The 15,265-nt window shown below is 35.9% G+C and overlaps 1 protein-coding gene across 2 annotated transcripts in view; it reads right to left on the bottom strand.

Moving 5' to 3' along the window:
* Positions 1-1,224: 1,224 nt before the first annotated feature.
* Positions 1,225-15,265, bottom strand: part of PLS1 (plastin 1) — a 38,500-nt gene continuing 24,459 nt past the window's right edge. For both annotated transcript variants that reach the window (XM_042820734.1, XM_042820735.1), the window contains 9 exons: positions 15,042-15,184; positions 13,525-13,620; positions 11,872-12,067; positions 7,067-7,145; positions 6,137-6,251; positions 5,917-6,050; positions 4,523-4,646; positions 2,577-2,701; positions 1,225-2,129 (listed from right to left, as the gene is read on the bottom strand). In XM_042820734.1, the coding sequence (XP_042676668.1) occupies positions 1,994-2,129; positions 2,577-2,701; positions 4,523-4,646; positions 5,917-6,050; positions 6,137-6,251; positions 7,067-7,145; positions 11,872-12,067; positions 13,525-13,620; positions 15,042-15,184 (1,148 nt within the window). In that variant the 3' untranslated portion in view covers positions 1,225-1,993. The remainder of the gene's footprint in view (positions 2,130-2,576; positions 2,702-4,522; positions 4,647-5,916; positions 6,051-6,136; positions 6,252-7,066; positions 7,146-11,871; positions 12,068-13,524; positions 13,621-15,041; positions 15,185-15,265) is intronic.

Consider the following 15,265-nt stretch of genomic DNA (forward strand, 5'->3'; position numbering starts at 1 on the left):
CCCGGCACCGACGGCCGGCAGGGCAGGGCGGGGCGGGGCGGGGCAGGGCACGGTCGGGCGGCCGCTCCCCGCTGCACCGCGCAGACTCCGATGGCGGCCTCGCCTCGCCGGGTGGCGGCGGGAGGCGGGCGGGGAGGAGCGCGTCCGTGGGCTGTGGCTCGGCCGCGGCAGCGCCGGGTCCTCCCGCAGCGTTGCGCACCTCGCGGTTCAGCCTTAGCCCGCGGAAGCGATTAGCGGCCTGGTCAGCAGCGGCGGGGCTCTGCGCCTTCAGGCCCGGCCGAGCTGTGAGGTGGGTGGGGCGGGCAGGAGCACAGAGCCTGAGTGCGCCGTGCCGCTGTACGTACACGGAGCATTGACAAGTTTGTTGCGCTCAACTCTTAGGGAAGTACTTCTAGACATCACGGCTATTCTTCCTTTTTATGTTGAAATTAATGCCTTTATCTTCACAGTTTAAAGACAAGTGACTTCATATATTGATAATTTGCAGTTCTAGCTGCTATTCTCGTGGTTTAGTGGAGGTAGTCTTAATATACAAGGCCCTATCCCCAAATTCTTCTCAAGCTGCAGCAGTCATCCTGAGCTGACCACGCCAGCAGCCTTATTCCCTTTAGCTGAGTAAAGGATGGATGCTGTGGAGAAGCTGGGGCACCCTGAAAATCCATTTCTATTTTACCAAAATATGCTTGAACAAATCCTTAATAGCATAATTCCATGTGATTTTTTTTCCTAATGTATACAGTGCAGTACAGCACTAATTTACAAAACAGCCAGTATACAGAAAACAGGTACAAATCCAAGCCCTTAATTCTCTGAGACTGAGTATTCACTCACATAAGGGAAATCAAATGGATGCATCTTCTTTCTCTTAAGATGTTGTGCAAGACAACAGGCTTGCTACAACTGCTCGCTTATTATCGTGCTTGGATCTTGCCACACTTACAGTTTCCAGGAGTGGAGAGAAAAAGCAGCTCCATATCTTTAAAAGAGAAAAGTCCATTTGTATTTAGTTTTGTGTTTTTTACTGTTCAAATTCCGGTAAAAATTAGAAATCTTTGGTGTAAAATTATGGCTGCATAGAAAGGTACAAACATTTGCTTAAGATCAGTATGAAAATACTTATGGACTTGATCTCACCTAGACAACATACCCTATACAAATCCTCTCTATATATGCCATATACTCCAGTAAAAATCAAAGGAACAATCTGTAAGGAAATGCAATTCATTTAGGTGAACCCCCAAACTGGACAGGCCAGGCTTTTATTGTTCACAATATTTTATGAAATTAAAAAAAATCTTGTGTAGTTCAACTGAAAAAGGTAACAATTATGCAGATCTAACAACATTATTACATTTCTGCTTACTATGCTTTTTTCCTCAGGACACAGACCATAGAAGTTCTTGCTCAATAGCAAAGCTACTACACTTAAAGATGATTCTCACAAAAAGTTTCATCAGCTTTATGAATATTCTTTAGCTTCCAGATATATCATAGGCCTTCACTTGCTCTGACTTAAATCAATGACAAGACTCAGGTTTCAGCAGGATTTAAACTCTTAAAGAATAAGGCAAGGATGATAAATTATGAAGTTCAGGGTAATGTAATGGGGACTGGAGTGCATCTTGATACAGGTGTGACTAATTTTAACTAACAGCCACCAAAAAAGTTTCTCAATAGGTGCTCAAAAAACATGAAAGGTAAAATGATACAGGTGGTTACATGGTAAATAAACCAGAGCTTGATTGATGCAGTTGAGTTGGTTTGTTTTCAAAGCAGAACAAATTAGATATTTTATAATGAACATTCTGAAAATAGTAGCAACCATAAATAATCAGTGTATTAAAATTTCATTCAATTTCATAAAAACACATCAGGATGTAATTAATATATTTGTACATACAATTTCTCATTTTGTACTAAGTTTTGAAATTCCGTAAGCTGTGAAGCATTTGTCATGCTTAAACATCACAGGAAGTTGTGTTAAATCTCTTCATTATTTTATTTTGTTCAGTCCTCTTCCCATCAAACATGCAAACACTGTCATCACCATTTTTGGCTTCACTTCAACCAGATCATCTGGGAGAGCATATATACGAGCACCAATTTTTCGAGCAACTGAAATGGCATACCTTGAAAGTTAGAGAAAATACATATTATTTAACTAGCATCTACTAACATGCCAAGATTCATAGCAACAACAGATTTTAAAATCAGGATATGCCTGTTAAATCAGCACCGGGTGAAAATGAACATGATTGTGAAGAAAAAAAATGTATTAACAACTATATTGGTAGCCATTTTGCTATTGGTTCTCATAACATTTATGTTTCTTAGAAACTTAGGGATTATAGCAGGCTGTATTAAGTTAATTGCACTGGAGTGAACTCAAATGCTCTAGCAGACTTAACAGCTGCAAAATAGCTCTTGAATATTAGAATTCAAAACAACATTCTCTGAAACAGATCAATTAACATTAGTGTAATTCCTCTCTGTGAAATTGATAAGTCATTAAATAAGCCATGAATTCATGCATTTCTGCACTTTATGAAAATAAAAACTATTCATTTAAAACTTACTTGGCATTATTCAATTTGTCTTGATAAGAAAGATCTTCTCTCTTGACCATTTCTTGGCGAACTGCTTTTGGTGCAATTGCATCTATCAAATCTAGGACAGGTAAACTAGTGCTAATTGATTTGTCCTGAAAGAAAAGAGACTCAAAAGATTAGCATTAGAAATGTATTAGCTTTTATTATTTTGTTTTCACAATGAAAGAGACCTTGCCTCTTCAAGAGGTCTAGAGGTTTTAGCACATCAAAATCACAATGTCCGTAATGCACAATAATTTATACCGTATAAAAGGTATAAATTGACTAAATCAAAGAAATTTCCCCCTCCCCTAAGGACAAAAGGGAACTTAAAAAGAAGTCCAAGGAGCAGATTTTAAAGACAACAAATAGGTTTTTGCATTCTCTGACTAGTCTGACTAGTCTCACTTTCTTCTTTTTCTCATAATACAATTATTTTCTGCTGTAGTTTATGATCCACTCAATCATTTTTGCATCTCAGATGGTATTCTGAGCTAGTATGAGGAATTTGTTTAGTCTTTAAAACATGGACATGTTTTTCTCAATTTTTAAAACAGAAAAAGGATTTACTGCAATTATTTCTTCCCAAATGTCGTGGCAGAGAAACGGCCTACTACAAGATGATGTTGAACCGACAATCAGAAAACTGTCCCAGTGAGTCAGGCACCACTTCTTCACAGTTCAGCACAGAAGGCATATGGCATGGCAGCCTTCACCACCAGAGTTACGATTTCAAATTCAGCCAAGTCCCACAAAGCCACACTAATTATATATTCAGATACAGTAAAAAATTTTAAAAGGCAAAATCTCTACTTGAAGACATTGAACTCATGATTCACCTCCCCAAAAAAACCAAAAAGCATTTTTAATTTTTCATGTTTGAACTAATGCTAATTCAATAAAACTTCACTTTCACAGTCCACAAGAAGTATCAGGGAGCTCCAAATTCTCTGCTACACAATGTTTGCTGTAGTTACCTTAAAATGTGGATAAGAGTTCAAACTGGGAAAGACAATGTATGCATGAACATTGTCAAAAATCACTAATACAGCGATTATGCTGAAGAATGTCTCCTTAAACCAGTAGTTTCTTGTCTGTCTACCATCAGTAGACAGTCTACCATCCTTTCAATTACCTTAAAAATAAGCAGCACTGGCAAACCAAGTTCAAGATACTGGGACAGTTTATCTTATTTTCAACTTATTTATATCAACATTACTACAACAAACTTAGAAATAAGAGATGAAGCGATCCCTCTTAGGGAGAACAATACCAATTTTTCCTCCTACAATAAAAATGCAGTCTTCTGTTGAATAAAAATAATTTGGTATTAACTTTTGCTTAATGCTTACCTAATTCAATGTCATAACGTGGGAAGCTTTTAAATATTTAACTTGCTAGGTTCTTACGTTTCTGTTGTAAAGCACATTGACACAAGTGTTTCAGTACATACAATAAACCCCTCTATGAATGCTACATTTGTGTGCGAGTGCAATCACGTAACTGGCATTTCTAATGAATGAGACTCACACAGCATGATGCACCTGACACACTTTTTTTTTTTTTTAAAAAAAAAAAAAACAACTTTAAGCACTTTTTAACATTTTAAGTCTGTGAAAGGAAAGCTTCAGTTATCAATTCGTTCATATTTGCTGACAGGGAAAAACTCCAGGTAGCATTTTGAATTATTTCTGGATAATGACCAATAATGGCAATATCAGGCCTGTGGCATATCAGCAATGCCATTCAAGACACAAGATGCTGGTTATATTGGGTTCCCCCTGGTGGCTCTGTCACAGACTTGCTTTCAAACAGCTGTTATTAAAGCCAAAACCCCAGAATTTTCCCTCCGTAACCTAAACTCCTAGTAATTAGGTTAAAAATCCCAGATATGATTATAGGTGGAAAGAAGAAAGGTAAATGTATTTGATTACCTTGAAACTGGTAATTGAAGTTTTCTTATTTGCATTTGCAAGTGTCTGATTCACCCACTTAATAATAATTTCATCGTTAACTTTTTCACCCTCTCCAAGGTCTGACAGCACATTCAAAGTATACCTTGAATAAAGAAAATAAGTCTGAACTAAAGCTACAAGCAATAGTAGAATATTACTTTAACACAGCAACAAGTATTTCTCTTCATAATTACTTTGCTCTGGAAAGCTCTCAGTTTTTAGAAGAATGAAATAACAATGAACATTATTAACTCTGGGATGTTATTTCATTCTATACTTATTGAACACATTAGAAATAATCTTATTTTATAAGCTTAAATGGCTCCCTTGCATTCAGTCACTTTGACAACTGATTTGGGGTAGCCCAAGAAAGAAAAAGCATTGAGTATTCCAGAGTAGATGTAAGAAAATGAACTTGTGGAAAATAGATGCCATAAAATAATTTCTATTGAAATCAATTAATATCTGTGGTCAGTGCACTAGCAAGATTTTAATTTTACAGATTACTACAGCTGCGAGGGCTTAAATTCTCCCTGTTTTAATGCCTATAGCATACATAATCTCTTTTTTGATTTCACAAATATTTAAATTATTCCATGCTTCCAGAAAAATACATGAAATTAACAATATTTTACATAAATACAATTTAAATACAATATTTTACATACTTTTATATTTGCTGAAAAACACGAAATTTTACTAACACTTTTTTAGTATGCAAGGTTTCAATTGTCAATGTATAAATCGATGTGTACATGAACACACACTGCTGTTGTTTCAATCATTACACATTATGTAAAAGTATATATACTTTTATATATAATATTTTACATATAAGTATATATTACATATAAGTTTATAAGTATATTTTTATGACATATTATAGGGATTTTATGATTTACAATAGGGATGCTTGGAGATGACTCTCCAAAATGCCCATTTTAAATATACTGTATAATCACACTCTGTTCATTGTTTTAGATTTTACTCCTACTTATGCAAACTCCTGTATTTCACAGGTTAATAATAAAAAATAACAAAAAAATCTGTTTAAAAACATTGTTAATGTTCAAAGTTAAAGTCACTTTTGCACTTGTAAAAGTTTTAAATGGTTATTTGATTCCAAAAATTTTAAAATAACTTTTATATATTCAAGTGTATTTGTTTTTATATTCAAGTGTGAAATTTCATTCAGATTATGGAAACATTTGTATCTGATTATAACGCTGCACAACAGTGAATACATCTGTCAGATGCACTGTGCATCAGTGCACCTGTTAGACAAACTGCAGATTTGTCTTCACTTCCTTTGATGTAGAAACAGCAGCAAATACACACACACACGTATACATCACGTATTATGTCCAACGTACCTTCTCATCAGCTGCCATATCAAAGCCAAAGTCAAAGTTGGATTGCCCTCATTTAGATCATGTCCAGCAATACCAACCAGAGAGAATTTTGCTTTTGTCTTCCCAAGTTCTACTGCATAATTGCAATTCTCAATCTAAAAATAAATGCAATAATAAAAATAAATACAAATAATGAAAAAAGAGCCTGTGAAACCAAATTGTATTTGTAGTGTGTACCTACCTTTTTCATATTACCACCAAGTAGAGGATAAGGACGTTTGTTGACATGAGTCCAATCAACTGGCACACGAGTCATTTCATACAGTTGGAAGATTATTAAAGCATCAGAGAGGTCACTAAATGAGAGTAAAACAATATTTTTAAGTACAAAATTTGATACTCAAAATGAAAATCTTATTAAGACTCATTAAGGATGAGACTTCTGAAAGTATGTATTATGTTGCAGAAAAATTCCAGTCACCAAAATTAAAATTTTGTCAGCCTGTGGAGAAACCGGTCTAAATCATGTAGCTTCATCTCTGCCACTATTTCAGTTAAATTGTACATTCAATTTCATTACTTCCACAAATCTTAGCAAAGCAAGTAAAGCAATAAGTTAGTTTTACTAGCTGTAGTTGTTTATATAAGGTACACATGTATACAACACCTAGGTAAACAGTCTTCATTTATTCATGTTTCCTCATAGCTTTTCAAAATGTTAAATACTTATGCTTAATCTGCACATACAGGTTTATTTTGCTAAAGGCTTATCTAAACCAATATACACCTCTTGTGAAAGAAGGTAGTTAGCAAAAGTATCATCTTCCCAACTTCAATCGCATTCCCAATAAACCTTTTCAACTACCTATTAGCTGACATTTTTTGTTATAAGCCATCTACAAAGCGCATTGCTTCATAGCAGTTGTGAACCAGAAACAACAAATGCTAGCAGCGCGCATCTATTTCTTGATCATGAGTATAATATCTGAATCAGGTGCTACTTAGTGTGGCTCTGCAGACTTATCATACTGTAGAGAAGCTTGGAAACCACCTTCAGTAGAAATAAAGCTTCCTTGAATTCATGTTGTTACTGTATTCTTACAGATAACTATACTTACAGACACATTATTATGTTCCTGGTGAGAAGAAAACATTACTGAAGAAGCCTTACCTGTATAAGTGATTAACATATGGGCTTACACCCAGTGAATTCATCCAGTTTCTGAATGTTCTTTCTTCATTACTTTCTCCTACAGTGACAGATACAATTCTGTATAAATTACTTAAAGAAAACATTTCAGTAAGCAACATTTAAATGACTCGGATGCATACAAGTTCCAGCTCCCATATGACATTTTTTTCCTCAAAAATGAGTTCATCCTTTTCATAATAATCTCTATTGGCCAATACAGCAGTTATCACATTCAGTCTTATCAAATTCAGAGTCCCTCAATTCTGGGCAAAGAGTACAGAGAGCCCTATCAGACTATTTTTTATTTTTTTTTTAATAAGTGTAGTTTTATAAAATACAGAAATGAATCGTTGATTGGATTCATTTTAGATAATGAATATATTATGGAGCAGATGGTGACAAATAACTAAACAATTCCTGAAACTAAGATAATCAGTGTAAAGTGTGTTCAGCAGTATCATTACAAGTTTGAAGTGCCTTTTTCATTAAAGGCTAATACTGACATTGCAATTGCATCAAACTCCAGTAACCACAGCTCTACTCTCTCTACACGTAAATCTTCCGTGTTAATTTATGAACATCTTCCAAAGTGACAGACCTCAACTTCTCACTTTTTAAACACTGGAGACTCAGCAGGACAACATTACAGTGGGAACATTTGTGATGCTGTTTACACTGCCACAGGGGCTAGTTGTTCTTGCAGTTTTAACTGGCAATGCCAGAGCAGCCGGAAGTTTCAGCTGTGATTGACATTTTCCAATAGAATAGATTCTATGAGTGCACTGCAGTCATCTTCTGAGAAATGCAAAAGATGCAGTAGAAAAACTACTCTCTTTTCTGACTTAGATTGTTCTTGCGTATTGTAATTATGAGCCCCTTAACTAGTGTTCTGTATTAGGGTTACATTAATACATTAATTTCCTATGTTCAGCATTTCCTAACAATGGACCTGTGACCAATTGTTTGTGAATCAATGCTACAAAAGCCATTTCCTCCTACATCAAAGAACATTTCATTTCAATTCTCTATAAAGAACGATACAACAGATTTCACTGAACTGAAACGTGCAAATCTGAAGAGTACTTTGCTTTGCTCTCCTTATGGTATAATGGTACTGAGTTTGTCTAATGAGGTTTATGTGGTACGAAAAGAGTTTCACTGTGCTCTGCAATTCATGCTGACAATAGAAAAGCAAAGCAAACATATCATTAGATTAAAAAGAAAGCCTCCTTATTGTTATTTCCTACCAAACTGATGTGATGGCATAGCTCTATTTTCAATTAAAGGTTGTAACTTTAACCCAAGTATTTTGTTTTGTAGAAAAAGTCCTGGACTGCTACATATATACACACACGTGTATATAACAAAACATAGCTTGAACTCAAATATTTCTGTGAGAAATTTCAGTTGTAATTGACATGTTGCAACAATACTCATTTTATTAAAAACAAAAAACTGTCAGCCAGATTATTAGTTACTTTCCACTTAATACATTATATTCACTCTATTGCTGTACTTCCTTCCTAAATTATGAGATCATACATATGGAGTTCAGCCTAAAATTTTGTTTCAGAGATTCACTTGTAAAAATTAACAAAAATTAATTGATGATCACATGTTGAAAGAAAAATACTCTTCTGTGAAGTCTTTAGACAGTCAGCTTTGTTTCACAATTCTTCCCACAAAGTTCAAAAGACAATAAAGGACTACATTTTCTTAAAAGCATTAAAAAAAAAAAAATCAGAATTTTTCTGTAGAAAAGATAAAATCAAAGAAGATAAAGTATAATTCAAGCAGATTACTTAATGAACTCTTACTAAACGTGTAGCTACAAAGACATACTTGGCAACTGCACTCAGGATTTTACAATGCATGCTTAACACTGACAAAAGAATCTAAAGTAGGCAAGCAGGAGTAAGAGCACCATTTTGTCTATCAGCAACTCGATATAAAAATATTTAATATGCCAACTTTAAACGTCTTCATCATGCAACAAAATGTTTTTAAGTTTTCCAGATGGCTGAGAACTGACCAATTTTTTCTCTCCATTCTTTTATTCAAAATATACCTTGTGATCCTACCAGGAGCACATCTTCTGCTGAGTGGTGCAGCAGATAGCCAAAATCATAGGAAAACTGCAGAAAGGGGACAGAGCTACACAAAAGAGAGAGGAGCAAATTTGGTAGTATCCTTTATATTTATAGCCATCTCTTTTTTCTCTCAGATCACTATACTATGAAACTGAGTGAGGAATCATAGGGACGGTCACGATCCAAAGCGTTCCAAATGCCTGAGATTCTCTCTGAAAGGTAACAGAGCAACACAATTTGATCCCTCTGTTCAGCTGGCCTGAGCAGGCCTTGAAGGCTGCCAGCGGAGTAAGCAACAACCTCAGAGTACAGGCACACTGGATGAAACATGGGAGGACATATATCCATATATTTCCCTCCCCACCCACCCCAAAATGGGAAGGTTTTCTGCAACTTAGAGCCCAAATTCAGCTATCTTTCCTACAAGTGAGAACTTCCCCAGAGCAATAGCAACACCCCAAAGTCATGCATTTACCAAGGACTCCCTTCGCCTCCCACCCCACATAGTATCAGATATTCTCCCCTCCCCCCCTCCTCCCCTTTCCCCTCAAAGTTCATCTGAGGAATATTTGCTCTATGTACAAATGCACATCACCAGACTTCTTAATCATTTTTAGCCTAGATTACTGGTTATGCCTAGTGTTTATCATCTTGAACACAAGAGAACAGCCATGTGATACTTTTTAGGTGGAACCATCAAAGATGGGACTTGACTCAGGAACTCCAAGGCTTTCCTCTACTCACTCACATATAAGTCTACAGCTTTAAGTCTTGGTTTAAGGAAAGCCCCTACAAGTTAGTTCCCCAGAAGGAACTACATGGTATTTGACTTGTTCAAGCCTCGTCCCCATTTTAAATGCATCATATTAGACCTATGTTTTTTTCCCTTCTAATTATTGCGGCATATTAAAACAATAGAAAGAATAATATCAAAATCAACCAACATAAAAGGACAGAAATTATTAAAACACTAGAAATAAAAACACTGAAAGAACAGCAGAATAAATACTTTCACAGAGTACAGAAAAGTACTAAATACAGTACCTACATTAGGAGGGGTCAAATCTGCATTTCATGAAGCAAAACAGGAAAGCATTATAAATCATGAGTCAGATTACAATAGACCATCTATGATGAAGCTATAAAGAAATGAACGTTTGATATTTTGTCTAAAACTACTTTTAGAAAACATTAGTCAAAACACAGGACTTTATGAAAAACAAACAAGCAGAAAAACACATGAACAACATTATCTTTTGATGATTGAGCTCTATATGACAACAAAGGAGTAATTATTTAGGGGCAGAGAGAAGTCTTCTACTTGCCTTTAGACATAACAACAATGGCATGGTTATCATCCATCCCTAAAATATTCCTTAACTTAAATCCGGCCATTAAAGAATGGTAATCTGGCATGCAGGTGATGAAGACTTTTCCTAATGGTTTTGTCTGAAATTTGGCTCTTATCTAAGTACTTTAGCAAAGTTCAGAAAGTAGTTCATCTGTTTCTTTGAAATGCCAATGATAATTCTTATCAATTTGACCCATTAAATCTCAGCTGCAAGTTAATATTCAGAACAGAGGAGCTGAACTGAATATACTCGACCTTCACACAGCTCCCATACACAATTTCAAAAGCATACGTTTCGAACAAAACTGCAGTAGAGGAAGAGCAGGGCTTTCCTTCAATGATTTGTCCTGGACAGCAGGGACTGCAGGCACTACGGATATCATTGCTGGAAGACTACCTCCTGTGCTTTGATACTTCTACAACAGCTGGCACCCATGAAACAAGAAAAGCAGGAAGTCTGCAACAGGAGGGGTCTGAGGGACACAAGGTTTGTGAAACAGGGATGCAGCAGAGCAGCAACTTATGAAAGAGTGAGAAGCAAAGGAAGATGGACTCACCTAGATGGAAAGGAAACCTGATAGGAACAGTATGAGGAAGGCAGGAGTAGGCAGTGCAGAGGAATGTGTTAACATTGTTGATGATTCTCCCAAGTGCGTCAACCCTCATTCTCACCTTTCCTTTGAGATCAGTGAACAACTGTGAAATAGACTGGCAGGACTGTTTATTATCCCAGATTAGCTGGTCCACAAAAAGGGTAACAGCCGAAGACTATCAATTATTCCTTTATCCCTAGCATTAGGGCTCTGAACAGTATAATTGAAGTACAAGCTTAGTGATACGCTAGGATCAATATAGGTAACTGGTACAGAATTTTTTTTTTTGTTTAAGTTTCCTCTTTTAAAAGGAAATCAACTACATGTGCCACATGTGTGCATATAGCAACAAAATCTGTGAAGGCATTTTGAAAGACTATAACACAGTAATAGCTTTATCAGTTAGTAAAAGCTAGAACCTGTTCATTAGCTAAAATAGAAACATTATGGCAAGAAGAACCCAGAAAGGGAATAAGTGGACAGGTTTTGCTAGTGCAAATGAATGACAGGAGGTTATTCACAAATATCCTTTGGTCAGGCTAATGTAAGCAATTCAAAATTCCACATTCCAATATTTGCAATTATGGGGACTGCTACTACAGGCTTATATTGAAAGCTAATGAAAAAGCTCTATATGCTGGTGTTAACACAGCAACCATCACACAGGGATCCTACATCACAGCTTAGAAGGGATACTTAAGCAGAAATCACTAACATTGTTCTCTTCTATATTCTTAGGAAGTTGAGTACCTTCTAATAAAGTGAGATCATAAGATGAATTGTCAGGCTTGTGTAGGGCTGGATATGTGTTAAAGAGATTTGCAACGAAAGCCAAATTGAGTTTAGGGTTGCCTGCAACCACATCAGCTGGAGTTACAAACTGCCTGCAGCCCAATTTGTCTGCCTGCTGGAGCATGTATTCAGCCCTCCTCAAGTCATTCTTATCCTACAAAGAAAAGAAAAAAAATTAAGTTGTAACAGTCCAAATCTGCAGTCTAGCAAGTCTTGATCCTCCACAGTTTGAGCTAGCTCTTCCCGCCTGATACAATTCCCCTTTTCCTTCCACTTCCATTCTATCTTTTTGTGGCTAACTGCTCAGCATGCCTCATGAATCACAGCAGCCAGAGATTATGTTTTTGTTTCCAAGCTGTTGATTCCCTCGCCATGCATTCCGAAACAAGAGCCATAGGTTCATCATCTCTGCTTAAGAGTTATATTCTCAAATATAGTAAATTACAGATGATCTCCAAAATCCTCTTTAAAAGACTCTGGACTTTTCAGAACATCACCTTGTTTTCCTTCAAATATTTTCCCTCCAAATCTTTTCAGTTGGTGTAATGTGCAAGGTGTATGAAAAGATAATTTGCTTATATGTGTTTTTTCTTCAATATTAATCTAGCTAGAATAATTAAGAATTCAGAACTGCGTAGCACATACTTTTTGCCTCTTGTCTTCACAGCACTAGGAAGTTAATATTTAGAGGGAAATTAATAATTGATTTGCTATTGGAATAAAGTCAGTAACTCAAAGCCGTTACACTCAACCATAACTTTAACGTAGAACAAAAATGCATGTTACTGATAATGGTTTATAGAATCATTTTTCTGTAATGAGCTACAAACTATAGAAAATTACTGGGGAAAAGAGCAACAAAACCCCACCATTCTTTCTCACTCCTCATGAAAAATAAAACTAAAGTAACAAGTAAAACCGATCTTTCTTCTTGAAGGAATTTGAAACAACTGAAACTCAGTTATAGTGGAAAATTTTGCACGCATAATTTTCAGTTGAGTTTTCCTTATTGCAGCAAATAATGAGGTTTCATTTAAGGTTTATACATATATTGTAGGCAGTCAGTTCAGTTTTGTATCGAATGCATTCTCCAAGTAAACTTTCCAACCAGCATCACTAAGTAGCCTGAAGAAAAGTGTTTTCAACATCTAGATAGGCTTTTCAGCAGTTCTATTCCTTTACAACTCACAAGGAAACACTTCACTTCCAAGCTGTTTATTGGAAAGACTAGCACGTTCTCTCTGAACACTATTTAGCCTGAGGAAAGATTAAAAAACCCTTTTTTCCTTGCTTTAATTCCAACAGAACAGAAGCAGGATATTGTAACGTTCACATCAGAGGACCCAACCCCATAATATAGCTGGACACTAACATAAGTAAAGCAGCTCAAAAATTTGGACTGGAGGATGCGTAATCTTGTTTCAGCCGTGCTCTGGAACTTTACTAGAGCTTTTTTTTCCCCTTTCATCTTCCATGGCATTGAGGAATCTCGCTGAGGTTGCATATGCTTTACAAAAGCCAAATGGGATTCTGAGACAGCCTTGTCGCTAGGATGTTGGATACATATACAGTCTCAAAATTTCATTGTTTTTTAGATTTCAGGATACTTACATTAAACCCTGAAAAATCAATTTTAACATGCATTTCATCAGCGTCACCTCCTTTGGGTGCAATCTGATTTAACAGATGGTAGTATGCTCTGGAATCCTGCAACAGAAGCATGATGTTAAGAAATTGAGCAAATATATAGCTTTTCATTGCTATATGCTGCTATTACAGTTTGATTGAAAAGCCACACAAGTCAGAAATATGCCACTCTAATTACAGTGAATATGGATTTTGAACCATTTTATTATACGCATAGAACTTGTTAAGCCAGATAAAAGAACAGTAATGTTAGCTGATTGTTCTGGACAGTGCTAGTTACATTAATGCTGCTGGATCTGAACTAGCGATCTACAATGAATGCAAATTTATATAGGTTACCCACAAAAACACGAAACAAAAAAAAACCTGGAATTTTTTTCTGTGTTGTTTTATTCATTCACACTTCTTTTTAAACCAACACTTTCTTAGACTTTTCTTTCTGAATGGACTAAGTAAAAAGAATTAAAAATAAGACCAAGTGGTTCTTTCAAGATTAATCTAGGGACAAATTCAGTTTTTAGTACTCTTCTCTTCTTTCCCCCCCACAAAGAAACCAGCAAAACCAATAACCTAGTAGTTTTGAAAGTATTTAATACTTTTCTGACATAGCATATGACATCTCTAATCTCTAAGCAGTTTTCATACAAAACCCTAGTTTGCTTTAATATTAGCCTTCTCAGTAACACCAAAAAAAGCTACTAACTAGCAGTTAATCTCATTTTTTCTTCAGCAAACAGAAAAGGTGTCTTACCACCACAGGGAATCTGGCTCATTTTCTTTATTTTTAAAAGTTTTTTTCTCTGTTTCTTGAAGTGGACTTACTAATGTACTCTGCATACTTCATACAGAATGACTGAAAATGAGCACGAGGAACCAGTATGTCTTGGGTCATTAAATTGGAACATCAGCAAAACAGTGATTGAAAGGGGCTGCTCAATCCTTGGATCAAGGAATAGAAGCTACCTCAGAAACCTCTCTAATAATTCTTCTTTCTATAAATTGCTTCCTATTCTTCTGTAAAAATGCTAGGTACAAAATGCAATAAACATTAGCACATATGCACCAAGAGAGGCTTTTAAGTCATACTCTTCTTCCTTAAAAGAACAAAAGAAAGAAATTACGGGTGTCTGCAAATCCAGGAGCAGAGAAAGATGGCCAAGTAAAAAGGCAACTAAATTGTCCTAAGTAGTTCTAATAAAAAATTTGAAACACTGAAACTGTCCTGAATACTGCCCTGTTGGAAATGATCACTTTGCGCTGTGATGTGAAAATATGCAGTACGAGCCACTGAACAGAATGAGATGGAAATGTTCTTTCATCGTTGAAAAAAAACGTAGGATTAATATATATTAAATTTTCTATATTAAATATAGAAAAAGCAGATGGTTAATATTCTAAATACTCCTGATCTGGCTCATCTGTTTTCTATGCATGGCATGCTTTAATACCACTATATTAAATTATCAATGATAACAACATACCCTAATGTCTTGACTGAAGTTACTGATTTTCTGCCACCCTGCATTGGTCAGATGGTAGTTCACCCATCGTAACAAGAGCTCTTCTGGGGAAAGCTTCATTAACTGATCTAGTTCTTCCCCTTCATTTAGCAAAGCGATGAGAGCTGAAAAGAAGTATGAAAGAAATCACTGCCATCATGGTTCCTAAGCAGTTAATTTTAGAACTCCACGAACTGCCAGAGTTG

The sequence above is a fragment of the Centrocercus urophasianus genome, unplaced genomic scaffold, assembly GCF_019232065.1.
Source record: "Centrocercus urophasianus isolate 14NV4802_14NV808 unplaced genomic scaffold, USGS_Curo_1.0 seq_19, whole genome shotgun sequence".
NCBI classification, from domain to species: domain Eukaryota; kingdom Metazoa; phylum Chordata; class Aves; order Galliformes; family Phasianidae; genus Centrocercus; species Centrocercus urophasianus.